The 26913-nt window shown below is 47.8% G+C and overlaps 1 protein-coding gene across 9 annotated transcripts in view; it reads right to left on the bottom strand.

Annotated features, from left to right (window-relative positions):
- The window catches only part of TENM4 (teneurin transmembrane protein 4), a 744941-nt gene that overhangs the window by 73371 nt on the left and 644657 nt on the right, over positions 1–26913 (bottom strand). For all 9 annotated transcript variants that reach the window (XM_023238928.2, XM_045038070.1, XM_045038066.1 and 6 more), the window contains 2 exons: positions 22673–22889; positions 489–608 (listed from right to left, as the gene is read on the bottom strand). In XM_023238928.2, the coding sequence (XP_023094696.2) occupies positions 489–608; positions 22673–22889 (337 nt within the window). The remainder of the gene's footprint in view (positions 1–488; positions 609–22672; positions 22890–26913) is intronic.

Raw genomic sequence — 26913 nt, 5'->3', positions numbered from 1 at the left:
TGAGGAGAACTGTCTAATTGTTCTAGCAAATGGAGAGTTAGAGTGAGTGAAGAAACTTTATTTCCTTCTACCGACTGTTCTCGCGGGGATCCGAGGGGCAGAGTTCTGCCATCACCCAGTGGCTTCCACAGACCTAGGCAGTTGTAGATGGAAAGCACACAGCAGGAATACGAACATTTCTGGAGTTGTCTGGTCTGAGGAAAGTGGTCCATGTGACAGTGCTTTATATTATAAGCCATTGAGCAGGATAACATGTATAAGGTACCCTATGCTTACTCTGAGAACCAAACGAGAAGAGATTGCCTAATTTCTAGCCAAAGGGACTAAGGCCAGAGTCAGGTGCAAGGTCTCACAGCTAGTGAGTGGCAGAGCTAGGCCTCTGAATTCAGGTCCCATTCTCTTTCCACATTGCCATTCCAGCAGCAGCTGTGTGGCAAGACCACGAGAACAGGACCTTCACTAACCCTGCTCTACAAAAGGTCTCCTACCTGCCATCTTGTCTGCTGACTGTGTATCCAAAGAGAGGATTATTGACGAAGCTGATATTCACACCAACCAGTGGGGTCCCATCTGATGTCATCACTTGACCACGAATGACACACGCATGCCTGTGGGTAGAGAAGAGAGAGTGACGTCATCTACTTTTCATGTTTAGAACCCTGGATGGCAGGGAAGCCTTGGAGGTCAGAAGACAGAAGGCAGGCCGCTCAGCCATATCTGGGCACCCAGGGGCTCACTGTATTTATTCAAGAGGAGTAATATTCTTTTTTTCATATTGACTCAATTTAAGGCATCAAAGTGTCCTCTAAAGGGTTATAACTGGGAGATGTTTGTAGATACCTTACTAGACGTCATTTTCTAAGGATTCTATGTTATGCAGTAAGGGGATAAACTGATACAAGAGGGCTACACCAGCAGCAGAGTTAGCAGCCGAGTTACAGACTTACGCTTGAGAATCCAGAATCATGAGACTTGGGTTCAACTCTTGACTCTGCCACTTTCTAGCTCTCTAAAGTTGCAAAAGTATGTGACCGCTCTGTGAAACTCTGTTTCTTCAGAGCAAGCTCCGTGAATGACAGTGGCTACTATTGTCACTAATGGACACAGCGGAAGTGGACATACTCTCGAGAAAGTGAACAGGATAGAGAGTACATCCTCTCGTCTGGCTTTAGAAACAGCAGAAGGGCAGATGCTAAGCATCCCCCTGGAGTGGTTTCTGGAACCTGTCGCCATCTCCCAATAATATCCCCGCTCCCACTTACCCTCTATATCCCAGACAACAAACCATCTGTTTCCCCCCAACTTGTCAGGCACGTGTTGCCTAAGCCTCTGTGTCCGTGCAGTGCTCTCCCAGCTGCCTCAGTGTCACTCCAGCACCCCTCCCCCAACACTCTCATCCTTTATGACTCGGCTTCAAATGACACCTCTTCCCTGAAGTCTGTCTTGATGACCCTAACTAGACTAGTCACTTCCTTCCAAAACCTGACACAAACACCCAGATACCCTGCCACACTGCACACAGTCCTCCTCTCCACTAGATCGTGAGCTCCTTGAGGGCAGGGTCAAGGACTACTCCTTTCCTTCTCTCTGTAGTGCCTGGAAATGCCTAATAAGTACTAGGTCGTTATTTAAAACAATGGTGGATTGAGTAAATAAGTGGGGCAATTAGAGATCATCTAGAATGATGGTTTTTCAAATATATCAGAAATACATCAGAAATGGAACCTTTTCACCAGATATTTTATAAGGACCGCAACATGGAAAACAGAAACCACATCTCTCTAGACGAAATAAGAGGTTTGGAGTGATTCTGAAGGCAACTCTGGATTCTTACGTCTCTGGAGAAGCCAGAGACAAGCCTGTTGGAAAATCAGTGAGTTGGTGGAAGAAGAGGAAACGGGTCCACAGAGGTTACGTTATTTGTCCCAAGTCATGCAGCGGGTAGTGGCAGAGCCGAGCCTCACATGCAGGGCTCACAGCTCCAGGCCCGATTTAGACCATTCTGTTTACCACTGGCAACGGGAGAAAAAGGAGGTGCTCAGTGGTGTCAACATCCTAAAGCATCAGGGCATTCGGGAGACAGTCCTGGTTGACAAGCCAGATCTGATGCGAATATTCAGGTGTGAGTATCCAGACAACTTTTTCCATCTGCCTCTGTTCAGATGGCTTTTTTTTTTCTGGCTTGGAGAAGGGCTACTGATGAGACCTATGGGCATTCATAAAAAAGGGATCTCAAACAGCCTCTGCCTCATTGGGTACTTACATCTCTACCTTCCTAGAGTGATAAACTTTTCTCTGTTTGATGAGAAAAGCAATTAACACCAGGCTTGTAAGCAGCTGGTCTCACTAGCGTCAGCTTGTCCTTTCAGAAGGCAAGAACAACTACCCACAATGCATCAAGCTCCCCTCCCCCACCCCGCCCACCCCACCCCACCCCACCCCACCTCACCTCACCTCACCTCACTACACCCAATCTGGTTAATGCTAATTCAGTCAGCGGTTTCCTTCCGAGGCCCTTGGTCTAAATGCAATTACACGACAAACAAGTTAAGCGGTGAGGCTCAGCAAAGACTCTCAGTCCTGCTCTGAAGGTCTCCCAATACATTTATGTGAAATTATCTCTCCACTAATGGGAAAGATTTATTCCATCAATTGTATTCAGCTGGTACTGAGAGATGCCTTCTTTAATGGAGGAAAATTGAATTTCTTATTGCTGGAACTTTGTCCTTCCAAAGAATTACTAACAGATCTCATCCTGGTGCTGGCGACTGTCCAGCCTTGTCCTGACATATGTGCCTTCAGATTCTGCTTGGATGGCAACTAGCCCTCCGGGGATGGTTTCCTTTTGGGGGCTGCCCTGGCTGCTGACCCCTCATACACATGCGGGCCAGCCTCCTCTGACTGATCTGTCTTTGGAGGTTTCCTGATCATTGGGAAATGTTAAATCAGCACCGTTTGGCTATCACGTAGCCTTCACTTCGGCCAGCCAGAGCAGATGTAATTTTAGCCCAGGGTCCCGTGGGTTGCTTGGGTTCTGGAGAAGATTAAGTTGACTCCCTGTACCCCCGTACACCACAGAGGCCTCTTGCCAAAACAGGCATTTGGCTCAGGAATTAGGTCCTGGAGAAAAACACTTCCATCCTCCTCCTGTTTAACCATGATTTTCAGTTGTCAAGAAAACCCAATTTAACACGAAGCCCTCTCTGGGACAAAGGAGATGGGGGAAGTTGGCTCTGTGGAGGCCTCTGAAATGTGTCTCATGCTGTGCTTTTTTTTTTTTTTTTTTTGTGCAGGGAGGTGTGAAAAGATGTGCGTCCTGGGCTTCCAAATGCTTTCTCCCTTCATCCCATTTATTGAATGGATACCACCCGTGGTATACTGGTAAACATTTAATACTTGGCTTTCAAAAGAAAAATAGCTTTCATTGGTAGCGTTTGCCTATTTCTGTGGTGTAAATACTTCCACCCTGGCCGATTTCATGCTATTAACGAGATGTCACTGAACCCAGACTTGGGAAGAGATGCACAGTAGGACCCTATTACCAAGTCCTTCCTCCACAAGACACAAGAGTCCTAATAAACTTAGGAGAACGAGAATAGTGGAATATAGTAAAATAATTAGGAAGTGATGAGTGTTGATTATCTTTGTTTTTAATAAAATTTATTTAATATTCTTTTTTTTTTCAACGTTTATTTATTTTTGGGACAGAGAGAGACAGAGCATGAACGGGGGAGGGACAGAGAGAGAGGGAGACACAGAATTGGAAACAGGCTCCAGGCTCCGAGCCATCAGCCCAAAGCCCGACGCGGGGCTCGAACTCACGGACCGCGAGATCGTGACCTGGCTGAAGTCGGACGCTTAACCGACTGCGCCACCCAGGCGCCCCTTAATAAAATTTATTTAATTTTAATTTCATACACTTTATTTTTTCATAAGAGTAGTGTTCAAAAACTAGCCTGCAAAATTCCTGAACATTTAACAATCAGTTCTCGTAAGCGGGCATGAGCCCTCGGCTGCTGTATGCCACGGGAACAGACCCCACACTAAGGGTCAATGTGGCTGACAACTAGTTAATGCTCGGACCGTGAAATTCTACAACGGAAGACCACACCTTGGCAAGAAGTCAGTAACATGGGGTGCAAAGTGTTATCACAAACTTGGCTTTCCGGCTGCTTCATATGGCCCTCCTCTCACCAGTCCTATATTTGACAGGTTTTGCTTTCCTTTGGTCACTATCTGGGCATAACCGAGTTTTGGGGTATTATTTTCTCCTTGTCCTCAGGGTCCCATCTAAGCTGTCATCACCTCAGTGAGGTTGATACCAAGTCTTCCTGGCACAACTAATCACCTCTTCCTCTAGGCTCCCCTAGATACTTCCAAGGATCTCTCCATGACCGTGACAGTCACAGAATTCTATCATTCACATTTACATAGCTGTCTTACATGCTTGCATGCGAGTCAGAGGAGGGCTCTGACCACATCCCCTGGGGCTAGGGCAAGCACGGACATTGCTCCTTGAGTGTCTATTAGGGGAGAAATGATCAAGTACTTGAAGCTCAGAAAGGAATGACTTGCTCAAGGTCATAGAGCAAAAAACTGGCTGAGTGGACACTCAAAGCTAGGACTTCTGACTTCCAGATCTTTACTCTTACTACTATCTTAGGTACCTGCAGCCACTAAAATTCACTCTAATTAAAAAACCGGGGCACCTACTTAATAAGCTAGGCACTGTGTACTGTGTTAGATGAGAGGGTTTTAAATGCGGGAATTACTATCCCCGGTTGCTTGCTGGAGCTCACCAGAGCCAACCTGAAATGCTCGAGTGTAGCTGTCTCTGACATAAGTGAATCAACACATGGGTTTGGCATATGTCAGGCAGCTGGGGCACAAAACAGGCAATTAGGTTGAGTGAACTCTGCCAGGAAGGAGCGCTCGTGCCAGGCCAAGGGGGTGGGGGTGCGCCTCAAATGAGCTGGCATTAGTCCAATCACGCTCAGGGCCTGACTGAGGTGCCCTTGCTGACACCCGTGAGGAGGAAGATCTGCCTGACTGCTTCCTGAGTACAGCGGCCAGGTTGGGAGTCAAGAGGGGAAACTGTTGGAGAGACAGAAACACCTCGAAACAAAATCAAGCAAATAAGAAGCTAATCTCAACTGTCAGTCAAGGAGGCGGGGTAGGGGATGGGCTGGGAAGCGCCCTGGGCAGGGGGTCGGTTCCTACTTCTGACTCTGGTAACTAACTACAGGACTTTGGAGAATCATCTGACCTCTCTGGACCTCCATTCTCAGCGGCCCATGTAGCTGAAGTTTTTCCCATCCTGATGTCAAATAGAATCCAATGCATGTTTAAGAATGAGAAACTTAACAGAGACCATGGAGGAAGGGAAAGGGAAAAAGTAGTTTCAAGCAGAGAGGGAGGCAGGCCATAAGAGACTCTTAAATACAGAGAACAAAGTGAGCGTTGATGGGGGGGAGGGTGTGGAGGAGAGGGGAAAATGGGTGATAGGCATTGAGGAGGGCACTTGGGATAGGCACTGGGTGTTGTATGTAAGTGAAAATCACGGGAATCTACTACCCCTGAAGTCAAGAGCACACTGTCTACCCTCTATGCTAGCTAAGTTGACAATAAATTATCTTTAAAAAATATGTATAATGGTTTTAATATAGTGCTACCCATTCTAGCTCAAGTAGCCCTATCATCCCTAGCTTTAGAATCTTCATGGAGTTCATATAATCCTGATACTTACCTCCGAACTGTTCGCTCTCTACGGAAACTTCTACCTATCCTGAAACCCACCTGCATGCATCGAATGGTACCCCACACTCCCACCCCTCTGGCCTACTTCCGTAAAACCACTGGGGCAATCTTCCTCCCAGGCAGACCCATGAGCTCCTTGAAGACAGGGGCCACATCTCCTTCACCGCTACATTCTTAGCATTGGGCATAACTGATGTTCATGTCTAAGTGGGCAAAAGAGAGCGTCCACTAAAACTGGTATTTGCCCTGGAATCTGAATGCATAGCACAGAGTAAGCTCTTGATAAATTATTCATTGAACGAATAAAGAACTGATGTGTTTCTGTCACTGAAGGGGGTGGGGGTGACGCCTGAGAACTCAGAGCTACTTGACCTTGATGGGGATGTGGCCAAGGAACCGAGGGCTGGAGGGTCTGGGCCTTTTTAGTGGATCAGCCCAAACTGCATCCCAAGGCTGGGCTCCTTCCCCTGGAGGATCCACGCCATCTCAGCTTGCAGTCTTTCTACCTTGAGTCTATAGCCTCCTATCTGTACCTCTTTTTCGAAAACTTAAAAAAAAAAGGAACACAAAAAACGAATGCCGGAAATTAAGTCAGATTTGTTATTCAATGCCTACTATGCATGCAGATAAAGGAAGATGAGGGGAGAAAAGCTGCAGCTTTAACTTTTTAGTTATTAAATGAGAACAGCTAAGGAAACTGGTATTCAGGAGAACGGAATCATCACTTGGGATCTAGGTGGCAAGAGGTAACTTTAGCTCTTCTCTGATTTAAAGTATTTGATACTCGGTGCCACTCGTTTATGAAAATCACTCCTCTGTGTTACATACTTTAGACAGATTTATATGCCTGACCTGTAAGAACCCTTAAACTGTTGTCTGCTAGCTCCAGCTGATTGACTGGCGATCTTCCCAGCATCTCCTAGACTTTATTCAACGTCTCGTAAGAACCTTACTTGGGCCCAAATGAGAAACCCACTTCATGGGGCTGTCAAACCACCCCAGCAAGGGGGTTTCTGTCCAAGCCTGACCTTATCCACACTGTAGCCTCCGAGACCCTCCTTCCAGCCTGGACACACTAGCTGTTGTGCTGGCCTCTCTTTCTGCCTTTCCATCTCAGGGCTCTGCCTCAGTTTCCTTCACTAGCTTTTCTAGCCTGACATCTTCCACCTGTAAACAAATTCTTGGGAACCCACTGGTCATAATGTGTTAGAAGAGACCTTCCTCCTAAACTTTTAAACTTCTCACTGGGAAGGTGAGAAAAGAAAGTCTAAGGACTCATCATTTATTATCCATGGGAACTCTGGGAAAGTCACTTCACCTCTCAAACTACTTACCGTCTGGCATACATACACACCCAAGGAATCGAGAATCTCAGTTTGTTTTAGCTGCCTCAAAAAATCAGAGTTCATATCACCAGAGAAGGGCTCTTAAGGCTCTTTTTGAGTATACACCTTTTTTGTAAACATTTTTGAGCAGGCTTTGTGGATGTCTTTATATATATTAATAAATTATACACATGTGCAGCCGTCATTAGCTAACACTAATCATATGCAGCTAGTGCAAGGTTTAATGGATAAAAATGCACACAGGCACACTTCCTTTCATTGTGCTTCACGGATGCTGCATTTTTACAAACTGAAGGTTTGTGGCAACCTTGTAACAAGCAAGTTTATTGGCGCCATTTTTCCAACAGCATGTGTTTACTTCATGTCTCTGTGTCACATTTTGGTAATTCTTGCAACATGTCGAACTTTTCCATTATTATCTTCTTTGTTATAGTGATCTGTGATCAGTGAGCTTTGATATCACTACTGTAATTGTTTCGGGGCACCATGAACCATGCCCATGTAAGATGGTGAGCTTAATGGATAAATGTTGGGTATGTTCTGACTGTTCCTGTCTTTCTCCTGAGCTGCTCTCCTGTCTTTCTCCCTTTACTCAGGCTTCTCTATTCACTGAGACACGACAATATTGGAATTAGGCCAGTTAATAACCATAAAATGGCTCCTAAGTGTTCCAGCATTTTAAACCAAAAACTAGAAATGATTAAGCTTAGTAAGGAAGGCACGCTACAAAAGCTGAGGTAGGCTGAGAGCTAGGACTCATGCAATAGTTAGCCAAGTTGTGAATGCAAAGGAAAAGTTCGTGAAGGAAATTAAAAGTGCTCCTCCAGTGAACACACGATGATAAGAAAACAAAACAGCCTTATTGCTGGTATGGAGAAAGTGTGAGTAGTCTGGATAGAAGATCAAACCAGCTACAACAGTCTCTTGAGCCAAAGCCAAATCCTCCAGAGCAAGGCTCTAACTCTCTTCAATTCTCTGAAGGCTGAGAGAGGGTGAGGAAGCTGCAGAAGAAAAGGTGGAAGCTAGCAGGGATTGGTTCATGAGATTTAGGGAAAGCAGCTGTCTCTGTAACACGAAAGTGCAAGGCGAGGCAGCAAGTGCTGATGGAGAAGCTGCAGCAAGTTATCCAGAAGATCTAGCTAGGATAACTCATGAAGGTGGCTACACTCAACAGATTTTCAATGGAGATGAAACAGCCGTCTCTTGAAAGAAGATGCCATCTAGGACTTCCATAGCTGGAGTGGAGAAGTCAGCACCTGGCTTCAAAGCTTCAAAGAACAGGCTGATCCTCTTGTTAGGGGCTAATGCAGCTGGTGGCTTGAAGTTGAAACCAGTGCTGACGTACCACTCTGCGAATCCTAGGGCCCTTAAGAATCTCCTCTGCCTGTGCTCTATAAATGGGACATCAAAGCCTAGAAGACAGCACTCTGTTTAAAACATGGTTATTGAATATTTAAAACCCTCCTGTTTGGACCTACTGCCCAGAAAAACAGATTCCTTTCAAAATATTTCTGTTCACTGACAATGCATCTGGTCACCTGAGAGCGTTGATGGAGATGTACGAGATGAATGTTGTTTTCATAACCGCGAACGCAACATCCATCCTACAGCCTGTGGATCAAGGAGTCATTTTGATTTTCAAGTCTTATTATTTTAAGAAATACATATCATAAGGCTATAGCTGCCATAGATAGAAATTCCTCTAGTGGGTCTGGACAAAGTAAATTGAAAGCCTTCTGGAAAGGATTCACCATTCTAGATGCCTTGAAGAACACTTGTGATTTATGAGGTCAAAATATCAACATGAATAGGAATTTGGAAGAAGTGGACTCTAACCCTCACGGGTGACTTTGAGGGGTTCAAGACCTCAGTGGAGGAAGTAACTGAAGATGTGGTAGAAAGACCAAGAGAACTAGAATTATAGGCGGAGCCTGAAGACATAGCTGAATTAGGGCAAATCTCATAATAAAACTTGACCAGATGAGGAGTGGCTTCTCATGGATGAGCAAAGAAAGTGTTTTCTTGAGATGGGATCTACTCCTGGTAAAGATGCTGTGAAGATTGCTGAACTGACACAAAGGATTTACAATATAACAGAAACTTATTTGGAAAGCGGTGGCAGGTGTGAGAGGATGGACTCCAGTTTTGAAAGAAGTTCTGTTGTGGGTAAAATGCTGTCAAACAGCATCGCATGTTACAGACAAATTGTTCTTGCAAGCAAGAGTCAATCAATGTGGCAAACTTCATTTTTGTCATCATTAGCATTATTATTTTTGAGAGAGAGTGTAAGCGGGAGAGGGATAGAGGGAGAGAGAATTCTTAAGTAGGCTCCACTCCCAGTGTGGAACCTGATGCAGGACTTGATCCCATGACCCTGGGATCATGACCTGAGCCCAAATCAAGAGTCGGATGCTCAACCGACTGAGCCACCCAGGCGCCCCCATTGTTGACTTGTTTTAAGAAGCTGCCTTGGCCACCCAACTTTCAGCAACCACCACCCTGAGCAGTCAGCAGCCATCATCAGCATCAAGGCAAGACCCTTGACCAGCAACCACCACCCTGAGCAGTCAGCAGCCATCATCAGCATCAAGGCAAGACCCTTGACCAGCAACCACCACCCTGAGCAGTCAGCAGCCATCATCAGCATCAAGGCAAGACCCTTGACCAGCAAAAAAAAAAAAAAAAAAAAAAAATTATGATTCACTGAAAGCTCTGATGATGGTTAGAATTCTTTAGCAATGAAGTTATTTTTGAATTAAGGTATGTACATTGTTTTTAAGAGATAATTATATTTCACACTTAATAGTCTATAATAGAATTTAAATCTAACTTTTATATGCACTGGGAAACGAAAAATTCACTTGCTTTCCTTTATCGCACTATTTGCTTTTCTACAGTGATCTGGAATGGAACCTGTAATGTCTCTGAGGCATGCCTGTATTTCAAATAGTCTTCTTGATAACGCTGAGTCTTTGGATTAACATTTTTTAGATTCTTGAAAACTTTGAATCTTGGTTACCTTTCTGTTCGATCTGATGAAAATGAACCTTATTGGTTTTCACTTGATAGCGGAATTGAGAAGACTATACTAGAAGTACCAGCTCTGCCATTTTTGTTTTGTTTTGTTTGTTTGCTTGTACTCACACTGTATTGTCCTTGATCTGCAGCTACTCTACAAGGATCTTTCTATGGCACCGGACCATTTGATGCGTAGGTTTATTTGAAACTAGATTTTACACACACACACACACACACACACACACACACACACACACTGCAGTCATGTTGTAATACACCAGAATCAACCAGCACAGGCTCACTGTCTCTCTAAGAACACCTTGTTACCAACTAACATTGGGACCAAGGGAGCAAATGAGTGAAAACCTAGTGTCCTATATGACTAAAACATTGACTAAAACATGACTTTTTAAGGTAAAAAGTCAATACAGGTAGACACTCTAATTTTCTCCCTGTACCTCATGGACCACATTGGGCACCCATCTCGGGACCACGGTACTGTGCTAGAGTTACAGTGGTGTGTGTTTGTGATTTCTTTTAATGAAATAATCTTCAATGTGCTATTGATTATTATATTCAAAAGTTACCTTCTAGTTGTGCTTCATTCTTTTTCACTTATTTCAAAGCTCTTCCTAGGTTTCTTTCACTGACCTTAGGCCAAAAATGATAGAACTTGATCTAATCACTTAACTTTTGATGTTCCTGACTTATTGGGAGGGCAGGGAATTGGACTCGATCTTCCCTTCAGGCACCGTGTAGATCTGAGCTCCCCAACTGTCCAAACTTTATCACTGTTCTTTTACCATAGCACAAGAAACTCTGTGCTATACAAGTCATTTTCCGCAGTATCCCACCGTCTCCAGACAAAGCCCATAGTCTTCAGCTTGGCATTTAAGATCCTTCAGGATCTGGCCCCTGCTGGCCTCTGCAGGCTACGTCCCGTTTTGCCATTCTCATATCCTGTGTTGCTGCCATGTGAAATTTACGTCTCATATCGTCGCCCTGGCATGCATTTCCATGCCTCTCTGCCTTTGTCTATGCTACTTCATCTGCCTCAAATGTCTTTCTCATTCTTACTAACCTCTCCTTGAAGGTCTGCTTTTCAGTGAAGCTCTTCCTTATTTCCCCAGTACAAAGAAGGCACTCCCTGCTTTAATGAACAAAACACAATATATTCATCCCACTAAAGTGTATTCGCTAGTTCAAACATCTCATCTTCTTTTCTAGATTGCCAGTTCTTTGAGGGTAACAACCGTGTTCTTCCCACCTTTTAAGTCCAGTGCCCAGCACAGGACTAGGTGTATAGGATTCATTCAGTAAATGTTGAGGAAAGAAATAAATGAATATCACACGAATGAATGAAAGAAAATGATGAAGGCAAAAAAAAGAAATGAGTATAGTTATTTCAATTAGCCCAAAGAAAAGGATAGATACGGGTTGAGGGAAGAGAAACTCAGACAGAGGTCTGGTAAATAAAAATAGGGTTCAGTTATTGGATCTTTAATTGAGCACCTACTATGTACTAGATGGACACAGTGCTGGGTAGTATTTATTTATCCATTTTCTTATTTACTTATGGAAACTGCAGGAGGGCAGTGCCTGTAGTTTCTGTTTTATTTCCTATCGTATTCTAAGCAGTTGAATAACTAACAATAAATGAGACACAATCTCTGTGTCTGAGGAACTCAGATTCTGGAATGAATATCATCATTTAAAAAAAAATCGTCATATCTGGAAGTATAACAAGTATGGGATAAAAACGGATGCTGCCTCCCAGGTCATGCCAACATGACCTACAAACTTTCCTACAGCTAGAATCAAGCCCCAGGCTCTGCCCATGTACCCTGATTTTTGTTCTTCCATTTGGAATTGGGTTCAGTTCAGACTCTACCAGAGGCTTCCAGATCACCTGCTGGGTATATGGAATAAACATCACAGGGAAGTACTCCAGTTCATTCAGAAAAAGCTTCTTCTCTCAGACTATTTTGTATATGTCTAGGGAGATAGCAGGAGAAATCCACAATCTTCTTCAGATTAACAGAAATTTAATTTTTCAGCTAAGAAAGTTCCTTGCGGGGACTGAATCCAAGCCCCTCATTTATAGGTGAGGTATGTGATGTCTGGAGCTGGGCAGGGATCCTCTCTATCAGACATCAAACCTGGGACATTGACAGGTCTGCTATAGTGCCCTGACACCACCTGGGGGCATCTAGTGACAAGATGGTCTGGCAACTGTTAGTGTCTCCTAAGCCCCCAGGCTGTGCCTCCTGCAGAGCCCAGAAGCCACCATTCTGTGACCTCCTGGCTTCATGCGGCTGTTGAGTCCTTCAGATTCTAGGGGAGCATGAGCTTTCAGGCTGCAGCTCAGATCACCCAAGCCTGTAGGCAACCTGACTGCTGAATGCTGATGCTTCGGGCTGAGTCATCTCCCACAGGAGCCCTCTGGAATATTCTGCTGGCTGACAGAGGTGCACACGAGAACAGAGCCCTTGACTATTCATAACACTCTATGTCACAGAAACGAATTCATTGGCTGTGGCAAAGGAGAAACAGTCCTGACAGAGGCTGGCCAGTGGAGATCATTTTGGAGGAGCAAGTCTCCTGCCTGGAATGCTTAGAAAGAGTGGGGACAGGGACATGGAAGGTATGAGACATGTCCCAAAAGGCTGTTCTCTGTGCTTCGAATCAAGAGGCCTGCTTCTAAGAATTCTCAGGAGATGGTTTGTGCTGTTAGAAAAACTTGAGGCACTTCTGCTAAAGTGTGACTCCACATAAAGTCTCTCAGTGTTTAAGTCCATTCAGGGGACTGTGTGTCCTGTCTTCCTGTCAGAGCACAGGACGGGTTCTGCTTTCTCCTGGAAAAGGGAGACTTCTGTTGTTTCACTCCAAAAGGGGAGATAGGGATGGACCACAATTAGACTCACTTCCTAGGTTGGGGACAATGCTGGGCAGAGATGCGGAAAGGGGCATGCAGAAAATCCACTCAGCAGACTGAGTCTGAGGCATACAGCTATTGACAGGTGGTGTTTAAAGTCAACAGTCATTCTAGGGACAGGGGAGGAGGATCTGACAGGGGCATAGCCATGATGAGGTGGCTCCCAGGGGTGGCTGGATGTGGATGTCCTGTGTGTTACCAGGCAATAATGCCCAAGTTCCTGAGCAGAGCAGGGATGGAGCTCCAGGACCAGATGTGGCAAGGGTAGGAGCCTGGCAAGAGAAGGAAAGACTTGAGTCCTTGGGTGGCAGGGGTCCTGGGTTGCTCGTCTCAGGAACTGGGGCACAGAAAGTGAGGTTAGGATTCTGGGCCAGGGCAGAAACCCGCATCGCAGAGCTGGTAAGCCAATGGTCAGATAGCAGAGCATTTGAAGGACCTGAGACTGAGCAGCTGGGGCTGCTCTACGCCTTCTCTTTGGATTGGGGTTGGTGCTAGAGGCCTACAGGTTGGATGTGCGGGGTCCTGCCGGGGTGGGAGGGGAAGAGGGAGGCAGAGGCGGGGAAGGGGAAGGCAGAAGCGGGGGAGGCAGGTGGGCACAGCTCTCTCTTCTGCCAGAACACTGTCCTGAGGTAGCAGCTTCTGTCCACATCACAGCCCATCACAGCCCAGCACTGCGGGGCTCGCTTGTAGCCAACTTCTGATGCCTCCAGGATCAGACTGGAGGGCTGGTTAGACTCACTGCAGAGGTATCTGATAAGTCCTGACCCTAAGAACTCCACTGAGGCCAGTCTTAGTAACGTGATGCATGGCTTTCCAATGTTTTTACTTCTCGTTGCTCGAAATTTATCAGGGTGTCATAAGTCCCTGATTTATAAACACTAGAATTACTGCTTGAGAGAGCCCTCACTTAGGACTCAGGAGAGTCCTGTTCCTACCCTGCTGAGCCAAGAGCTTTCTCTGACCTCAAAAAGTTTCCTCTTCTACCTGATGATCTCAAGGTCCATTCACCTCTACCTGCCATGGTGCTACGGCATTTGCATCAATTCTATAACTACACTAATAGGCTTCTGGCTCAGATCCTCATTTTTCTCCCAGTTTTCACAGTGACACTAAAACCCATACAGATACTAATGTCCTTGCTAACGCTGATGCTAACTCTTGCTATTAGTGGACAAGGGCCACTAACACTTATTGAATGCGTACTGCCCTGACACATAAGTGTTTTACATCTCATTTAATCCTCAGACATCCCCATGAGGTATGGGTTATTATCCTCATATGACAGATGGAGAAAGTGAGGCATAGAGTGAGGCTTGTTCAAGGTCATAACAGCTAGCAAAGGGTGGGGCTGGGATGCAAGCCCAGGCTACCTGCCCCTGAGGCTGGTGCTCTGAAGCACACAGACTTCTTGCACATCCCCTTTACATCACGCTGTACAGTATTAGATAGAAAGTCAGGGCAAGCCGGGGTTGTAGAGTTGTGGCAGAATCACGCTGTACAGATTTCTGAACTGAAGATGCCGAGATGGCAATATAAAGGACCAGGCAGGGAACGGAGGCTCGGCACATAGGCTCCAGAGGCATTCGGCTTGGCTTCCTGCTGGCCCTGCCACTTACGAGCCCTGTGTCTTTGGCGAGGCCGCTCAATCCTCTGTGCCTCCGTTTCCCGTCTGTAAAAGAAGGCTGATGAAGTCCCTATGCCATCTGGTTTGGGGGGAGATGTAAAGGTGTTACTACTTAGGAAATGTACACACCATTTCCAACAATGCTGACACACAGAACATTCTTGGTAAACGTTAGGTGTCATTACTGAATGTGTGCTACATGCCGGCCATCGGGCTTTCAGGTGTTTTAACTCATTTAATCTTCCAAACAACCTGCAGGGTGGGAATTGGTAGCCCCACATTACAGATGAGGAAATGGAGCCTTGCTCGCCCAAGGTCGTTTGCTCTCATTTGCCCGAAGACTTGAATGCAGTCCCTCCCCACAAAGACCCCGAGTGGTTCTCGCTTAAGCACAGCATCCTCTGCTAATGCCTCCTGTGATGGACAGCTAGGAGCCGGCTCAAGCTACCAAGCAAACAGAGATTGTATTCGGTTTTGAAATCAATAAAGGGATGATCAAGTGGCAGAGGAGGAGTTGTTAGCTGCTCATCAGGATGATGTGAGAAGTTGCTGCCTGCATCCTGAATTAAATTCACCTAGTTGCTTTATCATCATAAACATTCATTTCAATGTGGGGAGGGATTTTTTAAAAACCAACATGAATAATATATAATGGCTGGCATTTTGGAGGAAGCAGGATCCTTCCCTTCTTCCATCTTCCGTCAGGGTAATTCATCATTGTCTTTCTCCCTGCCCCCCTCTCCTTAAACTGATGGGGTAGCCTGTCAGCTCAGCTTGTTCTGAAACGCAGGAGTATAATTCAATAATAAATTCACTCAGAAGCCAGCTGTCAGGAAGCTGGTGTTTATTTGAGCTCCATTAGATGGTCTCTACTGCTCAGCCTCTCTGAGGGCTGGCTGAGGGCTGTCGAAGGCCTGGGGCTGGGGGATGCGGGTGGGGTGGCACGTAAGTGCTTTTCTGTAACTGCTCTGCCACTGATCCTTGCACGTCGCTTTATGTCTGCAGTGCGCTGAGAAAAGATTACGGTGCAGACATGATCTTTTTTCCCTCCTGTTATTTTTTTTCCCCTCTTGGAAACCCTGGCTTTCAAAATTCCTGGGAACTTTGTGTCTTTTTCTCTTTTTAAATGTTTATTTATTTTGAAGGAGAGAGAGTGAGCGAGCAAGCATGAGCTGGGGAGGGACAGACAGAGAGGGAGAGAGCGAATCCCACGCAGGTTTTGCACCGTCAGCACAGAGCCCAATGTGGGGCTCGAACTCATGAACTGTGAGATCATGACCTGAGCGGAAATCAGAGTTGGGTGCTTAACCAACTGAGCCACCCAGGTGCCCTGAGACTTTGTGTCTTTATAAAGGATCTGAAGGAAATTCTGAAGACTTACATGGCACCAAGGTTATCTCACTTCTCTTTATAGCCAGTTTTAGGTCCTGAGATGAAAAACTCTGTTCTGGCTAGTGAACAGGTGAGGGGCTGACCTTTCTCAGTTCTGTATCTGTCTCGCTGCACAGTTCCCTATGTTCTTCCTTCTCCCACACGCCCCTTCTGTACACCAGGATCATATACCCCAGACTTCCTAAGACCATCTTGATTTCAAAGGTTAGAGAACGTCTCTTGACTTTGGATTTAGAAAACAGTATCACCATCATTATGCTCCAGCCACATTAAAATTCTCTCAATTCTCTGATTATCCCAGAAAGTCATGCTGGTTCCTCAGTCTAGAATGCATTTTTAAGTCCTGTTCAACTGAAGCCAACACTAAGCAATGCAGTTTATTCAGGAGCGTGCACGTGCAAACATACGGACAACCACGTTTCGTGCAATACATATCCTCGTCACGGTGCTGCACTAATATTTTCCATTCCACTGTACCCCATTTCCGTCTAAATTTACTTTTTTTTTAAAAAATAGTTTCGACTCACTACATTGATTTCATGATGCACTAATGGGTTGTTGTGAGCTGAAGTGGGATAAATAATGTTTTAACGGCCAACCATCCTCACTAAAATCTTTGTTTCAGGCTAAAGGCCACGTCGTGCCGGAAGCTTCCATTCATTAGTTCACCTGCTGGTTTGTTCATTCATTTCCAGACGCAGCCCTGAGGTGTGCAGCGGGAGTGATGGTCATGCTTTTGAACTCGTGGGACGCTCTGTCTCTACTTCTCTTCAGGCACTCAGCACTGGCTGATTGGCTGATTCATTCTGCGATCTGTGTGGTTTAGTCTGGGCCAACCTCTGTGCTTGGCACCAGGGGCTCAACAACTAACACAGTATGGGACACATGACGTGCCCTCAAGGTAAGAGGGCATAGGTGCGTATCTTTTTCTTGCAGGCCTCGCTCAGAGCAGTATTTACCAAGCAGAGCTTGTGTTGTGTGGCACCTCTGTTCCCCTCTGGGCCTGCCCCGTGTCCCCTCTCCATAGGGTCTGACCCTCTCCGTAGCACATGATCCTGTGCCTCCTTTGTGATAAATGACCTTATCACCCGTCCCTCCTTCTTCTGAGTCCCCTGACTCCTCAAGTCTTTTCTCTTTGGGCTCAGTGTGTCCCATCGGCTGATTTACATGGCAACTGCCCCTACCCAGCTTCCTCACCTGAGTGAGCTGATAACCTATTAGACTTAGAGGGGCCCAGAAAGGCTTGACAACATCACGTTTCTGTCATCAATACAGCGTCCTCAAACACACTGTGAACTGATATTCAAGTAACTCAGGGGTGATTCTTTTTTGTCAGAACCTCTTCCTATCATCTGCTAACCTGTCCGGCATTGGCAATCCACAACTATTTGCTGAAGGGATCTGTCTGCCCTATGTCCAGCCTGTCCCTCCCAAGAGGAGATGCATCTAAAGTTGTGTCATACAGACAGAGCTGCCTTGAGTGTTCTCTGAGGAAGAAACGTCTCATGCTTCCCTCCTTTTTCCAACCATCGGGCTCCAAGCTCCACACTCTGGGTCCTGTTACCTGCCCTCCCTGTATGGACGGTCAGTTGGGGATCCATCATCCACCTACAGACCTGAGTGGCCCCTTCCTTCCCACGCAGAGGGCACCCTACACTGTATTTTCCCCGTGACTCCAGGTGAGGGCCTCCACTGAGCAGATAGGGTGTGGGCCTCCAGGCTGGGAAAGAAAGTCGGTCTTCAAGCCATCTAATCTGGCGATGGCGGTTCTCCTGTCTGCTCTGTCCCCTCCTACTTTAGACCCGCATTCGATCAGCTGAAACCGTTCACATCTCTATCGCTTACGTGGAGTTGAGGACGACAGAGGCAGAACGTCAGGTAGAGCTACTGTATTCATTAAACCCGTGTAAAACACCTGCTGGGGGACACAGAAGAGCCACAGGAGGCCTTCCTTACTCCAAGTCCTCCTGGCGGTCCTTCTGCTGCCCTTCTGAGTCAAGCTCTGTGCTCTCCTCCAAGGAGTCCAGCCCAGCTCAGCGCCTACTCTGCTTGGCTGGGGCCCTCGCTTGCCGAAGCGCTGCTGTCCATCCTCCCCTGAGGCCCCCCCGCCTGCCCCAGGGGCTCTGACGCCAGCAGGGGTGCCGCACAGAAACGTAAGGGACCCCGCACGTGTCAGCCGTGACTCTGGAGAACCTCCTGCTCTTAACTCGGCCCCGGGTCAGGAGCCTCCGGGCTGGGAGGCTGCAGCCTGAAGGAGCAGCATCTCTGGGATTGCCTGTCATTGCTGGGCTCAGCGATGCCGCCGGGTCTCTGGGTGACAGCCTCCATCGTGAAGCCTGTTCCAAGGACTCGCACGCGGACTGTACAAGCTGTGCCATGGCATACGGGGTGCAGGAGAGTGTGGGGTTTTCCGTCAGGCCCAGGCCTTGTTACTGTCGCACACAGCCACCAGGTCGGGGCCGCCTGCCCATCAGAAACCCCCCCTCTCTGGAGAAGTGCCACTGGATTCCTCCCTGACAAGGACCCCAGCTGACAGCAGGCTGGCACAAGGCTGCCTTTTCCCTTCCTCAAATAAGGATTCAACACCTCGCTCCTCTCTCGGTGCCTGCTGGACGTCCCTAGAGGGCAGGTCACTATCAAGCTGTACTTCCAGTTAAAGAAGTGGAGTGGGAAGCTCTTTTTCACACCATCACCACCACCACCGTCATCATCTTCGAATTAGCAGGCGTTTTTTGTGTGGTATCAGGTTACAACTGTATGTACTTTGTGTGTGTGTGTGTGTGTGTGTGTGTGTGTGTTTCATTCATTTAATTTTCCTGGCAACTCTGTAGACATTATTACCCGGCTCTTACGGATGAGGAAACTGAAGCTCAGAGAGGTTAAGGAATTTGCCCAAGGTCACACAGCTAGAAAGTGGATGTAACAGACTTTAAATCCAGTTGTCTGATTCCAAAGCTTGTGTTTCTTTCACTAGGCCATGCCACCGCCATAAACCTACCATTTACTGACCTCCTAGGTACCAAGTTCTGTGCCGGATGCTTTATTTCAGTTAACCCTTTCAATGGCATTCACGAAATAGTCACTGTTATTGCCAACTTATAATTGGAGGCCCATGCACAGAGGTTACATCGTTTCCTCTAAGGCCACACACAGCTGGTGGGAGGGAAAGCCACGATTCAAACTCTGGGCACTTTCTAGCACTTTCTATCAAGCTGCCTTCCTTCACACGAGGGGAAGGAAAGTAAGCAACAACCCAAACTTGGTATCAGGTGTTTCACTTATTCCAACTACGCACATGAGCACTAAATTGCTGGCCCAGATCAGAAAACGAAATACCCTGTGGGCAGTCCAACGAGAAAAGCATCTGATGCCTCATGTTTCCAGCTTGGGCTTGTTTTACATAAAAATCTGTCTGGAGATACTCCGTAGTGATAGATAGCTGCTCCTTGTGAATCTAGACAGCGAGGAGCACAGACATAACGACGTGGCAAATATTAGCTAAAAGGAATTTTCACAGTAACATTTAGAAGCTTCTATTTACCCATTCATTTGTAGAGTGAATCCCATATTCCAGGCCCTGCCCTAAGTATGACAGGTTTGGAGAGATGAATGGTCTCTGCCTTCAAAGCATCTGTAGTTTAACTGAAGGTGACAGATCCATAAACAATGATCTGGGAGCCGACTTCTCCTGCCTCTGCTGCTCATCTGTAATATGATTTTTAGCAGATGATTTAACCTCCCTGGACTCTGAATCCTCAGTCCCAAATTAAGGAAAATAGATAATGTATCCTCCCATCCTTCCTCCGTCCATCGCTCCCTCTCTCCTTCCTTTCTTCCATTCCTTCATTGTTCAAGGCAGTAAGTATGCGTATTTGTTTTGAGCATCTACTGAGCGCTAAAATGAGTAAGATGTGTTCCCTTCCTGGAGGACTCACTTTAGAGGGCTGGGAGACGTTCACATATTCGTTTTATTAAGTCACTTGCCCAGAGCCACGGATCCAGTGGTGGCAGAGCCAGGGTGTGAAACACAGACTGGCCTGACTCCGAGGCCTGTACTCTTCCCTCATGCTCGGAGGTCCATTTCTCCCGGTACAGGTTTCTCAAGCTCCCTGCTTGACAGGCACCTTCAGGCAGGTCAGACCCGTCAGGGCAACATCCTGAAATCCCCGTGTGGGTCCCACCGTGATCTGTGGCACGTAAGCAGCAGGCTTGGTGCATCACCAGAAGACATGCAGGGGACACGGTCCCTGCTGGCACCGACCAGGATGGCATGGTCAGGGCACTCCTTAGGCACAACAGCCACGGGCAGCCAAGCGGCCACAGTCCTCATCAGATCCCATAATGGGTCTGCTAAAGAAAGGCTGAGCAAGGACTATTCCCCTTGGTAGGAATAATCTTCAAACCTCCGGTTGATTAAAAGAACGCTTGCCACGGGAAGGCCCACAAGCACACAGACAAAATCACGCAACTGAATGAAAGAGCGGGAAGCTTCCTACCCAGGGACAAAAGCAGCGTTTCTGACCAAGATCAATGAGAAGGTTTCTCCTCTCTCTAGCTCAGCTCCTGGCTCTGTCACTTGACCAGCCTGTGAATTTGGGAAGGTTATCTGACCTCTGAGGTTCTCAATATTCTGTGGGTAAGATGACAGATTTGTTGGAACAGCAAGCATTTTCATCTCTAACAAGGTTACACTTTGAATGCTTTTACCCACTCCTGTGATGCCTCTTCCGCTGGCTCGGAGTGTTTCCCCCACCTCACCTTCCCCATCCTGTCCTTGTGGGGAGGGGGCTGGGGCAGTGGGAGGCCATGCCCTGGACCCCACCCCCACCGCCGACCCCCTGGGCCTGTGGCGTGAAGCCCAGAGCCAGGGCTCCTTCCCGTCCCGGTAGAGAGGCCTTCTCCTTGCGTTCCCAGTTACACTCTGGGGATGATACCGCCACCTCCCAGGGTGGCTTCCCCTCATTCCTTCTTAGTCCCTGCTCTTCTCCCCTCACACGTTCTCCTGGGGCAGACTGCTGTGCGCTCCTGGTCTCGACTCCTGCTTGTTGCTGGCTCCCAGATCGATAACTCTAATGTCCGTGTGAGCTCCAGAACTGCTTATGAACTATGAACGTGTCTTGGGGGTCCTACTGAGGTGTGTCCCTTCCTTGCCCTTAGCGTGCTCAGGATGGAGGTCATCACCTTGCTCCCAACCTTCCTGCTGCTCTCAGGTCACCAGCCTGGAGAAGGCACCACCATCTATCTCCCGAGGCCTCTGAGTAAGAGACTTCTTTTTCCTGCATTCCTCAGGCCCAACTGACGACTAAGGCCTGCTGATTTCCCCTTTCATGATTAATTTTTCAAAGTTTATTTATTTATTTTGAGAAAGAGAGATAGAGAGCAGAGGAAGGGCAGAGAGAGAGGCAGAGAGAGAGAAAATCTCAAGGAGGCACACTGTCAGCACAGAGCCCAATTCGGCTCAAACTCACAAACTATGAGGTCTTGACCTGAGCTGAAATCAAGAGTCGGACGCCCAACCAACTGAGCTACCCAGGCACCCCAACTGCTGATCTGCCCCTTGAGACAGAACTTGAGGATGGCCTTCAACCTTCCTACCCTTCATTACAGCCCATTGTCCCTGCAGGGCTGGAACTCTCTGGCATGGAAGTCACGGACATAGAAGGGACACACTATATAACTGCTGAATTGAACTGTGCTGACTCCTAGAGAAAGAGATGTCCCTGTATTGGAAGACGGTCAAAAGAAATTATTATAAGTAGCTCCTTCTTGGATACTATGTCTCATTCACAGACGCTGGTCTGGGGAGCAGAGAACAGAGAGCTATCTTATGCTGGCTCCTGTGCCTTTTCAGGCCCCTGGTCTCTGCACAGCTGTTCCCTCTCCCTGGAACACCCTTCCTTCCCTGGCCAAGAGAACCATTTCTCATCTTTAAGACTCAGTTCTTAAGTCGTGGTTTCCCCCCACCCAGGAGTATCTCCTCTGTGTTCCCAGAGTACCCTGGGGGCACATTTCTTTCTTGTCTATCACACCGGGGCTCTTTTCATCCCCTTAGTGGACTGTAAGCGACCAATGAACAGGGACTGTGCTCTATTCACCTCTGTGATTCCAGCACGGGATCTGGCACAGAGTGGACAGCAAAAAACTGTCCAGTAGGGGACACAACTGAACACCTGTGAAGGAATGCATGGGCAGATGGCCTGAGATGCCAGTGGGGGCTCCCCCACCCCCACAGCCTTCTGGACGGCAGCTCTGAGGCTGAACAGCGTTAAAGGGTTTCCGCTCGTCTGGAGCCTGCAGAATCAGTAATAGCCGACTGCAAAGAGAGTATTGATCCAAGATTCCCTTTGGACCTTTGATTTCTCACTCTCTCCATCTATCACCCAGCGGGAACAACAAAACTTTGCTCATTAAAATTCCAAATGCCTGGGATAGCAGTTTTCTAAATGTGGGTACCTGAGGCTGCTTCTCTGCTTCCCCTGACATTCCATCAAGAACCCTTCTGGCCTCCTCCCACCTCCCACCCACCCCAAACGTGGCCCTCGAGGCGATTCAGTTCTCCCGCAGACAGTCATGGCTGGATCTGAGGCCCAGCAGACTCACCCTCCGTCAAAGGGGTTCTCTCCCGGGATGATGTGTGTGCTGTCCCTGCCCACGAGGAACCTGATGCGGTCGTAGAAGGAGTGCAGGTTCTGCTGGGACACGGGGGCCTGTGTCTCCTGGATGATGTCCAGAGGGTCGGGGGAGCCCAGGCACAGCGGGCTGACGTGACACAGGGGCTGGAGGCAGCAGTCGGGGTCCATGCAGTCCATCAAACCATCTGCAGGGGAGACAGAGCATGAAGTTGATGGTGCTACGTCCCACCAGCCACGTTTGTCCACAGTGCCTTCACGTGCTTCTCTATTTGCCACTTGCTGGAAAACTTTAAGTGCCTAACATAAGCTAAGGCCTTTGCTGGGGACCAAGGGGATCCAGGCACTTCAGATCTGCTCCCACTAGCCTAACAGGAGAGACGGACAAGCAAGAGTACAGTGTGACATGCGTTTCTTTGTTGTTGTTTCTTTAAATTTGAAGGAATTACATGAGGGCCCAGAGGTGAGAGAACATACTGAACGTCTGAGCTGCTACACTCAGCTCAGAAGGTGAGGGGCGAGCACAGGAAGACGCCGTTGATGCTGGCCAAAGCAGAGGTGTGTGGGGGGGGGCGGTGAGGGGGGGGTGGGGACTCTGGCCAGCTCAGGCAGTTTGCATTTCACCCCCGGGGGGATGGTGGGAGCTACTGGAAGGTTTAAAGCAGGGTGACATCATCTGATCTGCATCTCTGAAAGAACCGTCCCTGTAACAGGGAGAAGGGACTGCAGTTGGCCTAGAGCGGAAGCTGGGGGTTCCATAGTGGCGAGGGCATCTCTGAGGTTGCACAGAGCAAAGGTAGTGGGTGCTGAGACCAGAGCAGTGAACAGTGGAGGTGGAGATAAGCGGATGGTTTTGAGAGGTATTTGAGAGTTTGCTTAAACTAACTAGCTTTGGGGGTGAGGAAGAGGTGCTGTGATTCCCTGCATCTCTGCCGGCTGCCATGTAAATACAGGGAGACCCAGCTCTGCTTTCTGCGGGAGGGAGTCCCTGCATTTGCCTGTTGGCTTCAGGTCTCTGACCGAGGGGCTACTAGCAGGGAATGTCTTTGCCACATGGACGCATTTCTTCAGGACTGGAAATTGTATTATAGCTTCCAGTTTCCCAAAGTACAAAGAAAGAAATCCAATCAGATCACACATTTTTGGTCACATTGGTGCTTTTACAAGCACCCAATAGCATAGCTTACAAAGAATAACAAACCCAGGGATTAGAGGACACTGCACCAAGTGGGGGACAGGGAAAGCCCAGGGTGACAGTCTGGGTGCTTTGTGGGCAGAAAACAGTCTAAGGACTTGCATTCCTCTGGGTTCAAATTCTGCCCCTCTTGCTTTATTAGCTGTGTGACTTTGGGCAAGCTTCCCCGCCACCATGGGGACACAGATCCTGCTCTGGTTATCTCTGTTGTGTCCCCAGCACTTAGTACAAGTATTCAAACATGGCTGTTAAATAAATAAGCCAAAGAGAATGGGATGGATTAACAAATGAAGCAGTGGATGAAACCAAATGACAGTGTCCATAAAAGCCAGGAAACCACCCGCTTCATTCCATCCACTTAAACAGTGCGGTATGGTGGATGGATCATGAGGCCAAGGCTGAAGTTCAAGTCCCAGAACTGTGGCTAAGAACGCCCCTGGATGAATTCCTGCACTTACTCTCTGAGCCCCAGTCTCCTCATCACTGACATACCTCCCTCGCTTCTGTCTCCCTGGGTTTACGACAGAGGTGCTGCCCAGCAGAGCACTGCATTTGCACTGGCCAGATTTGGTGCCCCATGCGGCACCCCTAGGCCCCCTTCCCAGCCTCAGAGGTATTGCGGCCTCGGGCAAGCTCCCTGACCTGCCTGAAATCCAGTTTTTCCCCTTAGTCAATTAGGGACAAAAATCCCTTGTCTTTCTCACCCACTTTTGCATGGTATCCAAGACTTTATAACTTCCTTGAGGGCACCACACTGCAAAGTGCCTGGATTTCAGGGCCCAGACTGTCTGGGGCCAAATCTTGGCTCTGAAACTTACCACTGTGTGGCCTTGGGCAAGTTACTTAAACTCTCTGGCCTCTGTTTCGCACATGTCTCATAAGGGGATTGTAAAAGTGCCACATAAGTGTTTGTTACGTAAATAGAAAACATAGTATATGTCCCCAAATCTAGCAGAGTACCCCATAAACAGTAAGTGCTTACTAAGGGCTTGTTCCCCTTGCTGTCCCTGAGTCTACGACACGGCTCATCAAAGAGAAGGGCCATTTGTTCTTTGCTCACCTGTCAGATTCATCCTGAGATGTGGAGGAAAGGGCTCCCCTCACCCCAGCGCTGTCCTGGGTCCTAACTTGTGGCTCCTGTCCCAGCTCCCAGATACACCCGCTAACTGCCTCGCAAAGCACCTGTCTTCTCTTGCATCTCCTCCATCACACATTCCCACGCTGGCCCTGTCAGACGTCGCTTAAACACATAATTACAGCCCAAGCTGAGGGTTATTTGCATTCTGCTATTGATGTTAGCATGACAGATTCAGCTGCTGCATCCATAACTCTGCAGAAATGCTCCATTATTCAATCCCAGCGAGCAGGGACGCTGACCATTAAATCAGCCAGCACAATTGAAGGGCTGTGAAAAGTCATGGCTAATTTGAAATTTTATTAGCTATTGCCTGCTCTTGTTTACCAGCGAGAGCAGACCCTGGAAGCCAGTCTTTTACCTCTTTATAAACACTCTGCTCTGTGGTGCCCTGGAAGAACTGCTTTCTTTTCTCTAGTCCTGGGGGAAGGTTAGCCAGGAATTACTATTCTTATTATTTATATTATATTCAACGATGATGATCATGGACGTTGTGCTAAATGCTTGGCAATGAATGCTTTCAAAGGACGTGTCCTCGTATCTCTCCAGCTCTGTGAAGCAGCCACTGTTGTCACCATCACACTCGTTTTACAGAGAAGGAATCGGAGGCTCAAAGTAGTAGAGTAAGTTGGTCAAGGTCATGTGGTCAGAGAAGCTGTCTTGGAATCCGAGCCCAGTTCTTTCTAAGTATGAAAGGTTGAGACTTTTGGGAACTATTTTTTTCTTAAGTGGAAAACATGAATTTACGAGTCTTGCTGAAATGGCACTCTTCCGTGCCCTTCCGGCCCCCAGGGCGACCTCCGTCACAGCACTCGCCCCCCAACCCTTGCTCTGCAATTTTGATTTTCTCTGTCTCCTTCCCCAGACATTGAGCTCCTGGAGATGAGGGCTGCCAGACTCCTGCCAGTAGCCCTGTGCCTCCTGCACTAGCTTCCCACTTCATCCTTGCTTCTGGCATCCCCATACTCCTTTTTCCTTTCCCTTTTAAAAACAAATTGGTGTTTCTTGTGATCAGAGGGTCTTTGCGATGATCCAGGTGGCCATTCTGCTGGAAATGAAAGTCTCAGCAAGGGCCCCGAGCTTCAGCTGGGCCCGTGTGTAAGAGGCACAGGCAGACCTACCTCACGGACGCTGAGGGGAGTGGGTGAGGTCATGGGTGTGGAGCACTTAGCAAGACGACGAGCACCTAAGGACGCGCTTGCTAAATAAGAGTCACTGTTAGCTCCTTGGCTGGGTGCTTCCTTGGACGGCTAGCCCCGTAACAGGCCTGTCCTGGGTCCCCACTGCATTGCACACTTCAGGGCAGACCTTTCTGGCTGCAGCCTGGCTGTGAAGAACTGAGGAGACAAAGATGGCCTAAGAGACGCACCTTCAAGTTAGGGAAGCAGAGACCCAGGGGACTTGAAGATCGGGCTTCTCTGAAATGGAGCCACGGCACACAAACAGGGCTCTCGTGAGGGGCCCGGGACTGTGCAATTGCTCACTGTACGCTTCACAGGATGGACAGACGCCAGGCCAAGAGTTCTGTCTGCCGACGCCTTCCCAACTATTCACTTAGCAAATATTTGCAGACCAGTAAACGTGGCCTAAACCTTTGCTAATAGAGACGATCACTTTGTTAAATGAAGCACCTATTTCAAAAATGACTGGGGCCCACAAAATTCTTATCAAAGGCTCAGTTTACAAGGTGAGCTTTCGTGCAAACCTCTCTATTTTCTTTTTTTAAGTTTATTTGAGAGCGAGAGAGAGCAAGAGACAGCATGTGTATGTGTGAACAGAGGAGGGGGGAGAGAGAGAGGGAGAGAGAATCCCAAGTAGGCCCATATGGAGCCCCAACACTGGGCTTGACCCCACGAACAGAACCATGAGATCATAACCTGAG

This window comes from Felis catus, chromosome D1, assembly GCF_018350175.1.
Source record: "Felis catus isolate Fca126 chromosome D1, F.catus_Fca126_mat1.0, whole genome shotgun sequence".
Classification (NCBI taxonomy): domain Eukaryota; kingdom Metazoa; phylum Chordata; class Mammalia; order Carnivora; family Felidae; genus Felis; species Felis catus.
This window is presented reverse-complemented; position numbering and strand designations above follow the sequence as displayed.